Here is a 13,003-nt window from a genome sequence, read left to right as displayed (position 1 = left end):
TGTTGGAGTTTTGGCTGGAGGAGGGAGTGTGTGTGTGTGTGTGTGTGTGTGCGCACAAATTCTTCGTGTCCTTCATAGCCTTTATCCACAGAAAGTCTAAGGATGTTTTTGAAGGCTTCCTCAGAACAGATCTTGGAAAGGTGAGATCTTGCTTACGTATTGGCATAATTACTGTTGTTTGCATAGACGTCAGATCCACTGTTCAGTGAGCAGGTAAAGTGGACTGGGTTTGAGGTGAAAGATGTGTGTGTATTTGGCAGCAGTTAAAGGGCAGAGTGACAAGAAATTCAGGGGCAAAGCCTGGGGCTCTTTGGTGGGTGTTTGCAGCAGGTGGAAAAGCAAACCGCAGCCCTGAGTTTTAATAGCACTGACGGGATTAGCTTTGTTAACAGAAGCAATTTGACAAGGAGAATGAATACCTTAGGGAAATGGGCCTGTGAACATTGAAAGGCAGTGGGGTGATTTTCTGTTCCTTTTCCCCTTGAGTGCACTTGTGAGACAACAGGGCAGGACTGTGAATGTCCTGGAGGGAATGGGGAGAATGGAGGCATCCATCAGGCCACATAGGGGTATTGCTCTAGCCTGGTAACATGGCCAGAACTTTTTGTAAAAGTGAAGCTGCCTCTCCATCTTCTTCAGATCTGTTTGTCACATCAGTCTGTCCTGATTTCTGAACCTTTGACACGTGGATGTATTTGACATCTTTCCTATAGTTTATTATGAAAACATTATACTTTTTCATTCTTTATTTTATTTTTATTTTTTTGAGACAGAGTTTTGCTCTTGTCACCCATGCTGGAGTGCAATGGCGCGATCTCAGCTCACTGCAACCTCTGCCTCCCAGGTGCAAGTGATTCTTCTGCCTCAACTTCCCAAGTAGCTGGGATTACAGGCACCTGCCACCACGCCCGGCTAATTTTTGTATTTTTAGTAGAGATGGGGTTTCACCATGTTGACCAGGTTGGTCTCGAACTTCTGACCTCAGGTGATTGCCCACCTCGGCCTCCCGAAATGCCGGAATTACAGGCGTGAACCACTGCGCCTGGCCATTGTTTTCATTCTTTCAATATAAAATTTGCCCATTCTATTTTTTTTCTACAAACCACTCATCGCTTGCTAGCTGATAGGAGTTGGTGGCTCAATGTAAAAGTCATATTCCTGAACCAGTTTAATGTGTTGCAATGCTTCAAGAAAAATGCAACCCAGCATAGTTTTGGTAGGCTGAAAAGCATGAAGACGTCAATGAAAAACATTCTCTCTCATTGGTTTATATACTTGTGAAATGGGAATTTGGGAATTTCCCAATGACCCAAGTATATCCTTCAGGCCAATTTTTTGCCTAGGTACGTGATGGACAGAGGTGGAGAAGGATTGGAGGAGAGACGCAGTGGAAGAGGAGACCCCAGAAATGTTGGATTTCTGGCTGGCTGGTGTTCACTGTCTGATACAATGCTTTCAACAAAAACACTACCATGGGTCTCCCAAAGGGAAATGACCTGAGGCAGCATGAGTGATGGACTGTCCAGTACTGGGGCCTGTTTCCTATAATCAGGTTGATGGTCTGATAAGTTGTATCCAAGATAACTGACTTAAATGGGCAGATCACCCAGGATTGCCTCGGGCGACACTCTCCTGTTTATGTTCCTGTTTGTCCCTGGATTTTCCTATTTGTCTGCTCAGTGGAAAACCAATCAAATGAGACGGGCACTTTCCACAAGGACTCAGGAAACCTGTTCTGATACCAGCTTTGGCTTACTTGCTGACTTATCCCGGTAATGTCATACAGTGCTAGGAGTATGGACTTCAGAGTCAGACTGCCAGGGCGGTCTTGTTCTGTGTCCTCAGTGAAGTTAATGTAGATTTTAGGATTAGTAACATAGCATGCAGAAATCCCTTGTGTCTTGGAAGACTATGGTGCATTATATGATAAGAGAAAGAAAATTGGTATGTACATGTGGAATATAAAAGTTGCATTTCAGCCGGGGGCAGTGGCTCACGCCTGTAATCCCAGCACTTTGGGAGGCCGAAGTGGGTGGATCACAAGGTCAGGAGTTCGAGACCAGCCTGGCCAACATAGTGAATCCCCCGTCTCTACTGAAAAAAATACAAAAATTAGCCGGGCGTGGTGGCAGGCACCTGTAATTCCAGCTACTCAGGAGGCTGAGGCAGGAGGATCGCTTGAATCTGGGAGGCAGAGGTTGCAGTGAGTCGAGATCGCGCCATTGCACTCTAGCCCGGGTGACAGTGCGAGACTCCGTCTCCAAAAACAAAAAAAAAAGTTGCATTTCACTTTCAGAGATCCATTCTAAAGTAAAGGAGTATTAAGTTTAAAACAGTTGAAAGAATATAAATGAACATTATATATATCTACTCTGAACCAATTGACACCTCACCGACTTCTACTAAAGAACGCAGGAATGATATGAGCACGGAGTCTGGAAACTGAGCCTAGCTTTCTTACTTAAGAGCTGTGTGTTCTTCAGCAAATTACTTAACCTCTGTGTGCTTCAGATTTCTCTTCTGTAAAATGTGTATAATATCAGTTGCTATGGGTGGTAAATGGGTTCATCTATGCTAAGTGCTCAGAATTATGCTTGGTTCTTAGTACATGCTATTTCCATGTTAGTTATTACTTTAAGGAGCTATTTCTTATGTTTCTTCTTCTGTACAATAAGGAGGGTAGGCAGCGTCAGTGATTCTCTACTATGGGTGAACACTAGGGTCATCTGGGGAGCTTAAAAGCTCAGGATTTTAGAAAGATTTTGATGTCTGGACCCCTCTCTACCCACCTTGAAACAGAATCTCTGGGAGTGGGGCCTGGACATTGGAATTTGTAAAAAAGCCTTCCTGTGGTTCTGGGGCACAGTGAGGCTGAGAAGCAGGGGAAGAGATGGTTCTGAGATCCCTTCAGCTTGGAAGTTGGCATGCTGGGTTTGTATGGCAGGGGCGGGTTATAGCTTCCCTTCCCATACTCAGTGCATTTATGTGTGTCACTAAACATTCTTTTCCCTTTTAAAAAAACGGAGGTGAAAGTCCTGTAACATAAAGTTAAGCATTCTAAAGCGTACAAATCAGTGACATGTACATTCACAGTGTTGTGCAGCTACCACCTCCTAGTTCCTAAACATTTCATCACCCCAAAATAAAACCTGGTACCCAGTAAGCAGTCAGCCTCATCGTCCCTTCCCTCAGCTCCTGGCAACCACCAATTTGCTTTCTGTGTCTATGGCATTACCTGTTCTGGATACTTCATATAAACGGGATCGTACAATATGTGGGCTTTCATGTCTGGCTTCTTTCACTTAGCGTGCTGTTTTCAAGGTTCATCCACGTTGTAGTATGGACCAGGGGTTCATTCCTTTCTATGGCTGAGTTGTACTCTACTATGTGGACGTATCATATTCTGTTTACCCATTTGTCTGTTGATGGACGGTTGGGTTGTTCCCACCTTAACTATTGTGAATAGAGCAGCTATGAACACTTGTGTACAAGTATTTGAACACCTGTTCTCAATTCTTCTGGGTATGTACCTACGAGTGGAATCACAGGGAGTGGAAATGCAAGGATAATTCTGTATTGAATTTTACCACCAAATTGTTTACGTGTGATTAAACGTTCGCCTCTGTTCTTCACCCTCACAGATCTTCCTTGACTTGTCCCCACTGCCTGAAACAGAGCAACACCTTTGATCCTTTCCTGTGTGTGTCCCTACCTATCCCCTTGCGCCAGACGAGGTACGTGAGTGTCGCGGCTTGCCCGGTGAACTTGACTTCCATCCTTACTCATTACGGGGAACCTTCTGGCCTCACACCTGCCATTTTCTCTCCTTTGCTTCTCAGCCAGCATTTCTCTGGAAACCAGCCTTATAGCTGGATGACATTCAACTATTGAAATTGACAGAGTGAAAGGTTACTGTGTTCCTTCTCTAGCTGAGGAAGGAATTATGAATGTTTGGCACAATTCCCAGACTTAGATCTGTGGCCCATTCAGAAGCTGGCACGGACCCATTGGTCTCACTTAGTGAGACAGGGGCAAACTAGAGAAAATCCGTGGCTACCTGCTTTTTTTCCCCCAGCTTTATTTCAATTTCAAAAATCTATTTTCTTCTTTGAGAAGGTGCAGGAAAAAGATTTCTTTAAGGAGCAAAGAAAGAGGAAAAGGGTTGTTTGGGGAAGATGAGAAAAAAAGAAAAGTGGAGGTAGGGCTGGGTAACAGGCACCATGGGCCGAGTTCTATAAAAATAAGCCCAAATCTTAGCAGTGACCAGGAAGGCAAATGGCCAATGTCAGTGTCCTGGCATGTGGGTGAGCTCCTATGTGGGGTGTCTTCTCTGGCATTGGAAGAGAGGTATTTCCTCTTTATGTTCCCCACCTCCTTAAGTGCCATTTCTCTTACCCTCTTCCTATTGACATCCCCTGCCTTTAGGATGCAGCTGAAGACATAACATCTTCAGAAGGCCTTGCTTGGCAACTCAATCTCCCTTTCTGCTCTAAAATTGTGTGCTGCTGATCTTCTGCACTACAAATATAACTACTGGCTTATGCTATAACATGGCTTATGCTGTCTATCATCAGTGACACCATCAGATAATGTCTGTCAACTTATAGATGTGATGATCTGAGACTCCCAGCCTGACACAGCACAGCACAGTGGTCAAGACCACTGACTCTGGAGCCAGACGGCCCAGGTTCGAATCCCAGCTCTATTAATTAATTACCTGTGTGACTTGGGCAGTTATTGGAGTACAGATCAAGAGAAACAGTAGCTGCAAGAGTAGGCCTTCATATGCTGGTGGGAAGGGGAAGCAGAGATTTCCAAAGGAGACTCTCATTAAGGAGAATGTCATCAGTAGTGTTGATTTGTACTGAAAAAAACACCTTGACTGCTTTAATTTTCAAACTTTGGAGTTTGTTTTTGTTTAAGCTTATCTATTTAACAACTAGAGCCTTGAGATCGGACATCTCTATGGTGATTCTTAATCAAATACTTTTTCCCCCAATTCTCTGGAAAAGTAATTTAGAAGATTTGGCTCTACCCTGCCACCTGGTGACAATGTACCAAGTACAGGGACACAACCAGGAAGCGGAGATTAACTATGTGCTGAACTTGATCCATTATCTTTCTTTCTTTCTTTCTTTTTGAGATGGAGTCTTGCTGTGTCACCCAGGCTGGAGTGCAGTGGTGCCATCTCTGCTCACTGCAAGCTTCGCCTCTCAGGTTCAAGCGATTCTCCTGCCTCAGCCTCCCAAGTAGCTGGGATTACAGGCATCCGCCACCACACTCAGCTAATTTTTTTGTACTTTTAGTAGAGATGGGGTTTCACCATGCTGGCCAGGCTAGTCTCGAACTCTTGACCACAGGTGATCCACCTGCTTCAGCCTCCCAAAATGCTAGGATTACAGGTGTGAGCCACTGCACCTGGCCTTGATCCATTATCAACAATGTCATTCACAGTTCATGTCAGTCCTTTAAGGGTGTTGCCCCTTCCTATTTTCCAGGTTCTTGAGTGTCACCTTGGTCTTCCCCTCTAAGAGCCAGCGGTTCCTGCGGGTTGGCTTGGCCGTGCCTATCCTCAGCACAGTGGCAGCCCTGAGGAAGATGGTTGCAGAGGAAGGAGGCGTCCCTGCAGATGAGGTGTGATAGAATTGCACTGGGGCCTGGTCATTGGATGATAGAATGCTAACTGAGCCAGCTGTCTAGGCTTTAGGCCAATTTGTGGTTCCCAGGTGACTCCAGTATGACTCATGGGTTTCTGGTTGATTAGTAATGCCTGCTGTCTGGGATGACTGGGCCTTGACTTTTCCCTGCATTGACACAGAATGACCAGAAAAGAACACCTTTGCCTTCCGAGAAGGCAATGACAATTATGATCATAATAATTCCAGCAATAGCTACCCCTAGGAAGTGCTAAGTGAGGGGCACTATTCTGTGAACTTTCTATTCATGCCTGATTTAATCACAGGCATCCTGTGAAGTAGACATTACAATTATCCTCATCTTACTAATGGGGAATAAAGAAGCCCTGAGAGGTTAAGTGACTTGCCCAACGTCACTAGCTAGTAAGTGGCTGAGCCAGGATTTGGATTTCGATGGTTTGACTTCATAGCCCAAGTCACCATTGTGTATTTTCAGTCTTGGCAATATAAACCAGGACAGTAAAGGAAGAGTAAATGAAGCAGGAGGACCTGCTGAGAGAACTGAGGATGTATAACATGAGAGAGAACATCTGGCGGAAGCTGGGATGGCTGTGTTCTACCTGTTTTCTTTTCAAACGAGTCTTGGTAAAGCGATTGGATTCACAGTGCCTGGAGGGGCCCTCATGAGGAATAGGGAGGAGGCCGTGGTGGCGCCAAGCCACATGGCAGGATGGGAGCGGCCCTCAGGGTGATTCAGTAGCTCCCTAGGTTTCTGACCCTGGACACAGTATGTGATTGGCTCTGTGTCCTTAACTGTGACATGGAAATTGACACTTCCCTGACTATCTCATGGGATTTTTTCAAATCAAAAAATATTTTTAACCTTGTTGGGAAGGCATGCCACACATACAATAACGTCTACCTATCTGAAGATTGTGGTTTGCTGGCTTTCTCTACGTTCATAGCTACATTCCTATAACCTCCACGCTTCCAGAGCCTCCCCATCACCCCAGTGGGCTCCTTTCTGCCCCTGCCCAATCAATCCCTCTGACCTCTATCACTACCTCATAGAATATTTATGACTCTCTCAAATAGCAGGGGAAATGTGTGTATCTTGCTTTGTAAACTCTAAAGTGCACTATGGGGAGTTACTGAAAGAGACGGAGAGAGAGGGGGACAGTGGGTGAGAGTCCTGGGGAGAAAGTGACAGTAAGAAAAGATCAAAAGGGAGAAGTCTATGAGAGGGAGCGTTTGAATAATTAAGAGTGTGAAAAATCTGGCAGGAATTTGAGAGGTGTGATGTGTTGGTTCAGGGAGATGGGAGTCAGTTGGGGATGCCAGTGTGGGACCGGCATTTCCACTGAAACTGAAAGTCATCTATTTTGATGCTTTGTTTTCTTTAACTGGCAAGTGTATTATATTTATGTTATATAAAATCATAAATATATGTACTTGGATTTATTTTTCTATTTTATTTATTTATTTTTTGACGGAGTCTCCCTCTGTCGCCAGGCTGGAGTGCAGTGGCATGATCTCGGCTCACTGCAACCTCCGCCTCCCAGGTTCAAGCGATTCTCCTGCCTCAGCCTCCTGAGTATGCATCACCACACCCAGCTAATTTTTTGTATTTTTAGTAGAGACGGGGTTTCACCATGTTGGCCAGGATGATCTCGATCTCTTGACCTTGTGATCTGCCCGCCTCAACCTCCCAAAGTGTTGGGATTACAGGCGTGAGCCACTGCGCCCGGCCTGTATTTGGATTTATTTATGTCATCTTATTTATTTATGTCATCTTATGCTATTTACCCTGTTTTCCTATTTTGTACCGCCCCTCCCCCCCCATTTTTAGATTGAACAGTCTTTTTCTTTTAGAAGATGATTCTTTTACATTGAGCAATTTTTCTTTATTTCATCTTTTCTGGGATGAAGTACATCCAGAAGATGTACTTGATGTACATGTCAATATGTATATGTAAATATAATATATACATTATATTTCCATTCTTTCAGTGGTTACTAAAATGTCAACTTGCATAATTACGAGTCTAAAGCCAATCTTCCCATGTAACGCAAGGATCTTGGTATGCATTAAATCCCCTTATACCTTTTTGATTTAGATATTATTGTCCAGTGTTTTAATCCCTTCTCCACCTCCAACTGTAATAGTAATAATAGTTATATTTTAGCTTTATATAGTTGATAATATTTACCTTTGCCAATGTTTACCATTTTCTTTGGTTCATCATTTCTTCCTACAACTCAAGTTTTCTCTTTGATTCAGGTTTTTAAATCCTGAAATCTATGTATTTATGAATGAATGAATGAATGACAGGGTTTTCCTCTGTTGCCCAGACTGGAGTGCAGGGGTGTGATCATAGCTTACTGCAGCCTTGAACTCCTGGGCTCAAGTGACCCTCCCTCCTCAGCCTCCCAAAGTGTTGGGATTATAGGCATGAGCCACGGTGCCCAGCCCTGAAATGCATCTTTTTTTTTTTTTTTTTTTTTTTATGACGGAGTCTCGCTCTGTCGCCCAGGCTGGAGTGCAGTGGCACGATCTCGGCTCACTGCAAGCTCCGCCTCCCGGGTTCACACCATTCTCCTGCCTCAGCCTCCATAGTAGCTGGGACTACAGGCACCCAAAATGCATCTTTTTAACGAGAACTTCCCAGGCAGTGTACCTTGAATAGGTTATGTGTGCTGAGATATTGATTTCTTCAGCATCAGGGTAACAGAGTTGGGTCTAGGGCAGTCAGGGCCCCCACAGTAGTCACCCCTCTACTCTGCTACAAAACCATCTCCTATTTACTTCAATGTTTGGTAAAAAATTTTTTTATGTATGCAATCACGTGAAAAAGGTTAGTAAACCTATTCAGAAATTCTTTCACTCTGTAGTAAACACTTACTTTTTGTTCACATGAAGAGGGCTTTATTTTATTGTCATTTTTCTATGCTTGTTTAGCTGGGTATAAAACTTAGATTTTTTTTTTTTTTTTTCAGTTTCTTTTTTTGTTGCACTTGAGATGTCTGAGGACAATCTAATTGTTGTATCTACTATGCTGCCTTATTACTAAAAATAAGTAGCCAATTAGAAGGAAGGAAAGGGTGAAAAATGGGTGTTGACTATCAGTCACTTTTAGATTTCTTATCTGTTGATTTCTCTTTCAGAAATCAAGAGGGAAAATGATCTTTCTCATTTCAGGTGATCTTGGTTGAACTGTATCCCAGTGGATTCCAGCGGTCTTTCTTTGATGAAGAGGACCTGAATACCATCGCAGAGGGAGATAATGTGTATGCCTTTCAAGTTCCTCCCTCACCCAGCCAGGGGACTCTCTCAGGTATAACAGGTGCTTTGCACAATTTTATTTGGCTATGATGAGTTACAGGTTTCAGAGGATACTCCTTGGGTGCAAAGGCATAAAACATCCAATTTTAGCACTTGGAACAGTCAGACTTATTATCCCTGGCATTCGTTGTGTGCAGATGGTTGATATTAAAAATTATTCACCTAATACAGGTATTCTCAAAACTAAGCTTAGTGAATATTAGAATCACCTGGAGGGCGTGTGAAAGCAGATTTTTGGACCCTACCCACAGAGTTTATGATTTGGGTGGCCTGGGGTGGGGCCTAAGAGTTTGCACATCTAACCAAGTTCCCAGGTGATGCCGATGCTGCTGGTCCAGGAACCACACTTTGAGAACCACTATTTGGTATAGATGCTGGAGTCATCTTTGCCATCAGGATTCCTATGGGTCAAGATTTGTGTGTGAAGTAAAATGTCTACAAATTTGAGCAGTACATGGTTAAAGGTTTATTAAATGACTTTTTAACAAAATAGTTCCACTTCTTAATGCTTGCTTTTCCTATTCCATAGACTGGCTAACATGGTCAATTTCTAACAGTCCTTTTTATTTGTAGGTCAGGATACATTTTGGCCAAGTTAGTGAAGAAGACCCATATATATATTATATATTATATATTATATATTATATGTAATATATAAAATATATGTTATCTATTACATATAATATATAATATATATAAAATGTATATTATATGTCATATATAATATAATATAATATATGACATATACTATATAATATATAGTATATACTAATAGTATATACCATATTATATATAGTATATACTATATTATATATAGTATATACTATATATAATATAGTATACACTATATATAATATATTATATATATTATATATTATATACTATATACTATATATAATGTATTATATATACTATATACTATATACTATAGTATATAGTATATAATATATACTATATACTATAGTATATAGTATATAATATATATTTAATATGTATTATTTAATATATTTAATATATATTTAATAATTATATAATATATGTTATATATAATATAGATAAATATATAATATATAGCTAAATATATTATATATAGCTAAATATATATATAATATACATTTTATATATATATGTATGTGTATATATATATATATATATATGTATATATATATATATATATATATATATTTGAGATGGTTTCTCACTCTGTCACCCAGGCTGGAGTGCAGTGGCGCGATCTCGGCTCACTGCAACCTCCGCCTCCTGGGTTCAAGTGATTCTCCTGCCTCAGCCTCCCAAGTAGCTGGGACTACAGGTGTCTGCCACCATGCTTGGCTAGTTTTTGTATTTTTAGTAGAGATGGGGTTTCACCGTGTTGGCCAGGCTGGTCTCGAACTCCTAACCTCAGGTGATCCACCTGCCTCAGCCTCCGAAAGTCCTGGGATTACAGGTGTGAGCCACCACACCCGGCCAGAAGGCCCATATTTAAAGGACCCTGTGCCAGTGTTACTTTATACCCCAGATGATTCCTACACCCTGGCCCCACATTTTGGCCAGCCTAGGTAGCAGGCTATGGGAACTGGATGTTTGCAGTTCTCTGAGTTGACAGGGAGATGCTGGGCATTGGAATCTAGAACAAGACATTAACTGACACTGACTATATTACAACCCAGTGAAACAAGTTGTCCTTTCAAATTCAATCACGGTGGACACATCTTTTCCTTGAAAGTCAACATTTCAGAACTGATTGCAAATGGAGGCTAGTCCAATTCCTCTACTTCCTCACTGGTAAAGATTCTCACCCATCTCTGTATACTTCTTATGTTGGCTTTCTAAGAGAGTAGATAAACTGGGGACTCTGTAATGAAGTCATAAAAGCAACCAAAATTATTTTGGAGTATTTTTCAGGTGACTTGAAATATATTAGTTAAATTCTTGTTCCTGTTTTAAAACTATAGGTTGATGGCCAGGTGCAGTGGCTCACGCCTGAAATCCCAACACTTTGGGAGGCCAAGGCAGGAGGATCACTTGAGGTCAGGAGTTCAAGACCAGCTTGGCCAACATGGTGAAACCCCATCTCTACTAAGAATACAAAAAAATTAGCTGGGCGTGGTGGTGAACATCCACAATCCCAGCTACTGGAGAGGCTGAGACAGGAGAATCATTTGAACCTGGAAGGTTGAGTTTGCAGTGAGCCAAGATTGTGCCACTGTACTCCATCCAGCCTGGGGCACAGAGCGAGACTCTGTCTTAAACAAACAAAAAACTATTGGGTGAACACAATTGCAAATTCACTACCATATTCTTGATGTTCGTATGCCAGGCGTCAGATGGCACAAATGCCATGAACCTCATTATCTCCTCCCCTAAAGCCCTCTAGTGGCCCCCCATTGGTGGTTAATAGATGCTCAAAGAGAAAGAGGGACTAGAGAAGCTAAGGCTCTGACCCAGGAAAGCAGCTCCTTTAGGAATATGAACAAATGTCATTCTCTCCCTTCTAGCTCATCCACTGGGTCTGTCGGCCTCCCCACGCCTGGCAGCCCGTGAGGGCCAGCGATTCTCCCTCTCTCTCCACAGTGAGAGCAAGGTGCTAATCCTCTTCTGTAACTTGGTGGGGTCAGGGCAGCAGGCTAGCAGGTATGTTTCACTTTATTCTTTTTTCATGTGGTGTCTGGGATTTGTAGACCTGTACTTGGGAGCCTGTCTAGAGTAAAATTAAACATTTATTCCCAAGATTAATAAACTAGGAGCCAGAAGTAGGGTCCTTTCTGATTAAGAGGATTAGAAATATCTGCCTTAAGCATTTGGCTAACGTCATCATTCCTAACCATCAGACATCAGAGGCCTTCCTATTAATCGGAGGAACAGTTTTTACTGCCCTCACCACTGTTATTTTATATTGTAAAACCTAGGTGGTGCAGTGCTAAAAGAAACTGGCTATAAGAAAAGAGGTGATAATTTGGTTGTCTGTCCAGAAAACCAAGAACTGGAAAGTGATTGGCAGTAAGGAAAGGGTTCAGGAAATTGATGGGTTATATAACAAATATACAAAAACAGATAGCTTTCTTATATAGCCCAAATAAAGTGTTTAAAAGACAGAATTACATTAAGATATATTTAGGTGGATAAAATGTTTCTAAAAATGTATCTTGAATAATAAACTGGTAAAAACAAAAAGATTATTTAATAATAATTAAACTATTATTAATTAGCTCAGCTTTTAAAAATCAATTAGCCCAGCCTTACTTATTGAATAATTCATTAACTCTTAGTAATATGAAATACATCATTTTTATCATGTAATAAATACTTACAGATAGTTGGTCTATTTTGTTTGATTTAATTGCATATTCTTCTGCCTGTATTACAATATTTTAATAATGTCAGTATTATGGTATATTTCATATTACTACAGAGTGAGTGAATTGTTCAAAAGTAAGGCTGGGCTAATTGATTTCTTTGTTGCTTTTTATTTTAAATAGTCAACTTTTTACTCCTGCTATGAATTCACACGTATAAATTTCAGGTTGACTAGAGAGGTAACTAGAGAAAAGGAAGCCATGAAATAACTTAAAGATGGCCGAGGTGGGTGGATCATGAGGTCAGGAGTTCGAGACCATCCTGGCTAACATGGTGAAACCCCATCTCTACTAAAAGTACAAAAAACTATCCGGGTGTGGTGGCACGCACCTGTAGTTCCAGCTACTTGGGAGGCTATGGCAGGAGAATCGCTTGAACCTAGGAGGCAAATGTTGCAGTCGGCCGAGATTACACCACTGCACTCCAGCCTGGGCGACAGATCGAGACTGTCTCAAAAAAAAATTAATAAATAAAAAATAAAAAATAAATTAATAAAGACAACATGGGAGAATATTTATGTCCTTGGGTGGGGGCTAGTTTAACATCAAAGTCAGGAGGCTGTAAAGGAAAAGGCTGATGTTTTAAATATATTTAAAAATTTAAACTAAAAGCAAATTTGAAAGGCAAAGGGCAAATGAGGAAAGATATTTATGCCATGTGAGAGGTG

At 41.6% G+C, this 13,003-nt stretch overlaps 1 protein-coding gene across 2 annotated transcripts in view; it reads left to right on the top strand.

The window, feature by feature from the left end:
• USP43 (ubiquitin specific peptidase 43) overlaps positions 1-13,003 on the top strand; it is an 86,007-nt gene that overhangs the window by 27,649 nt on the left and 45,355 nt on the right. For both annotated transcript variants that reach the window (XM_034942380.3, XM_034942379.3), the window contains exons 4-7: positions 3,642-3,734; positions 5,499-5,634; positions 8,836-8,971; positions 11,478-11,613. In XM_034942380.3, coding sequence (XP_034798271.2) covers positions 3,642-3,734; positions 5,499-5,634; positions 8,836-8,971; positions 11,478-11,613 — 501 coding nt within the window. The remainder of the gene's footprint in view (positions 1-3,641; positions 3,735-5,498; positions 5,635-8,835; positions 8,972-11,477; positions 11,614-13,003) is intronic.

This window comes from Pan paniscus, chromosome 19 (genome assembly GCF_029289425.2).
Source record: "Pan paniscus chromosome 19, NHGRI_mPanPan1-v2.0_pri, whole genome shotgun sequence".
Classification (NCBI taxonomy): Eukaryota; Metazoa; Chordata; class Mammalia; order Primates; family Hominidae; genus Pan; species Pan paniscus.
Note: the sequence above shows the minus strand (reverse complement) of the source record. Positions and strands in the feature narration are given on the sequence as shown.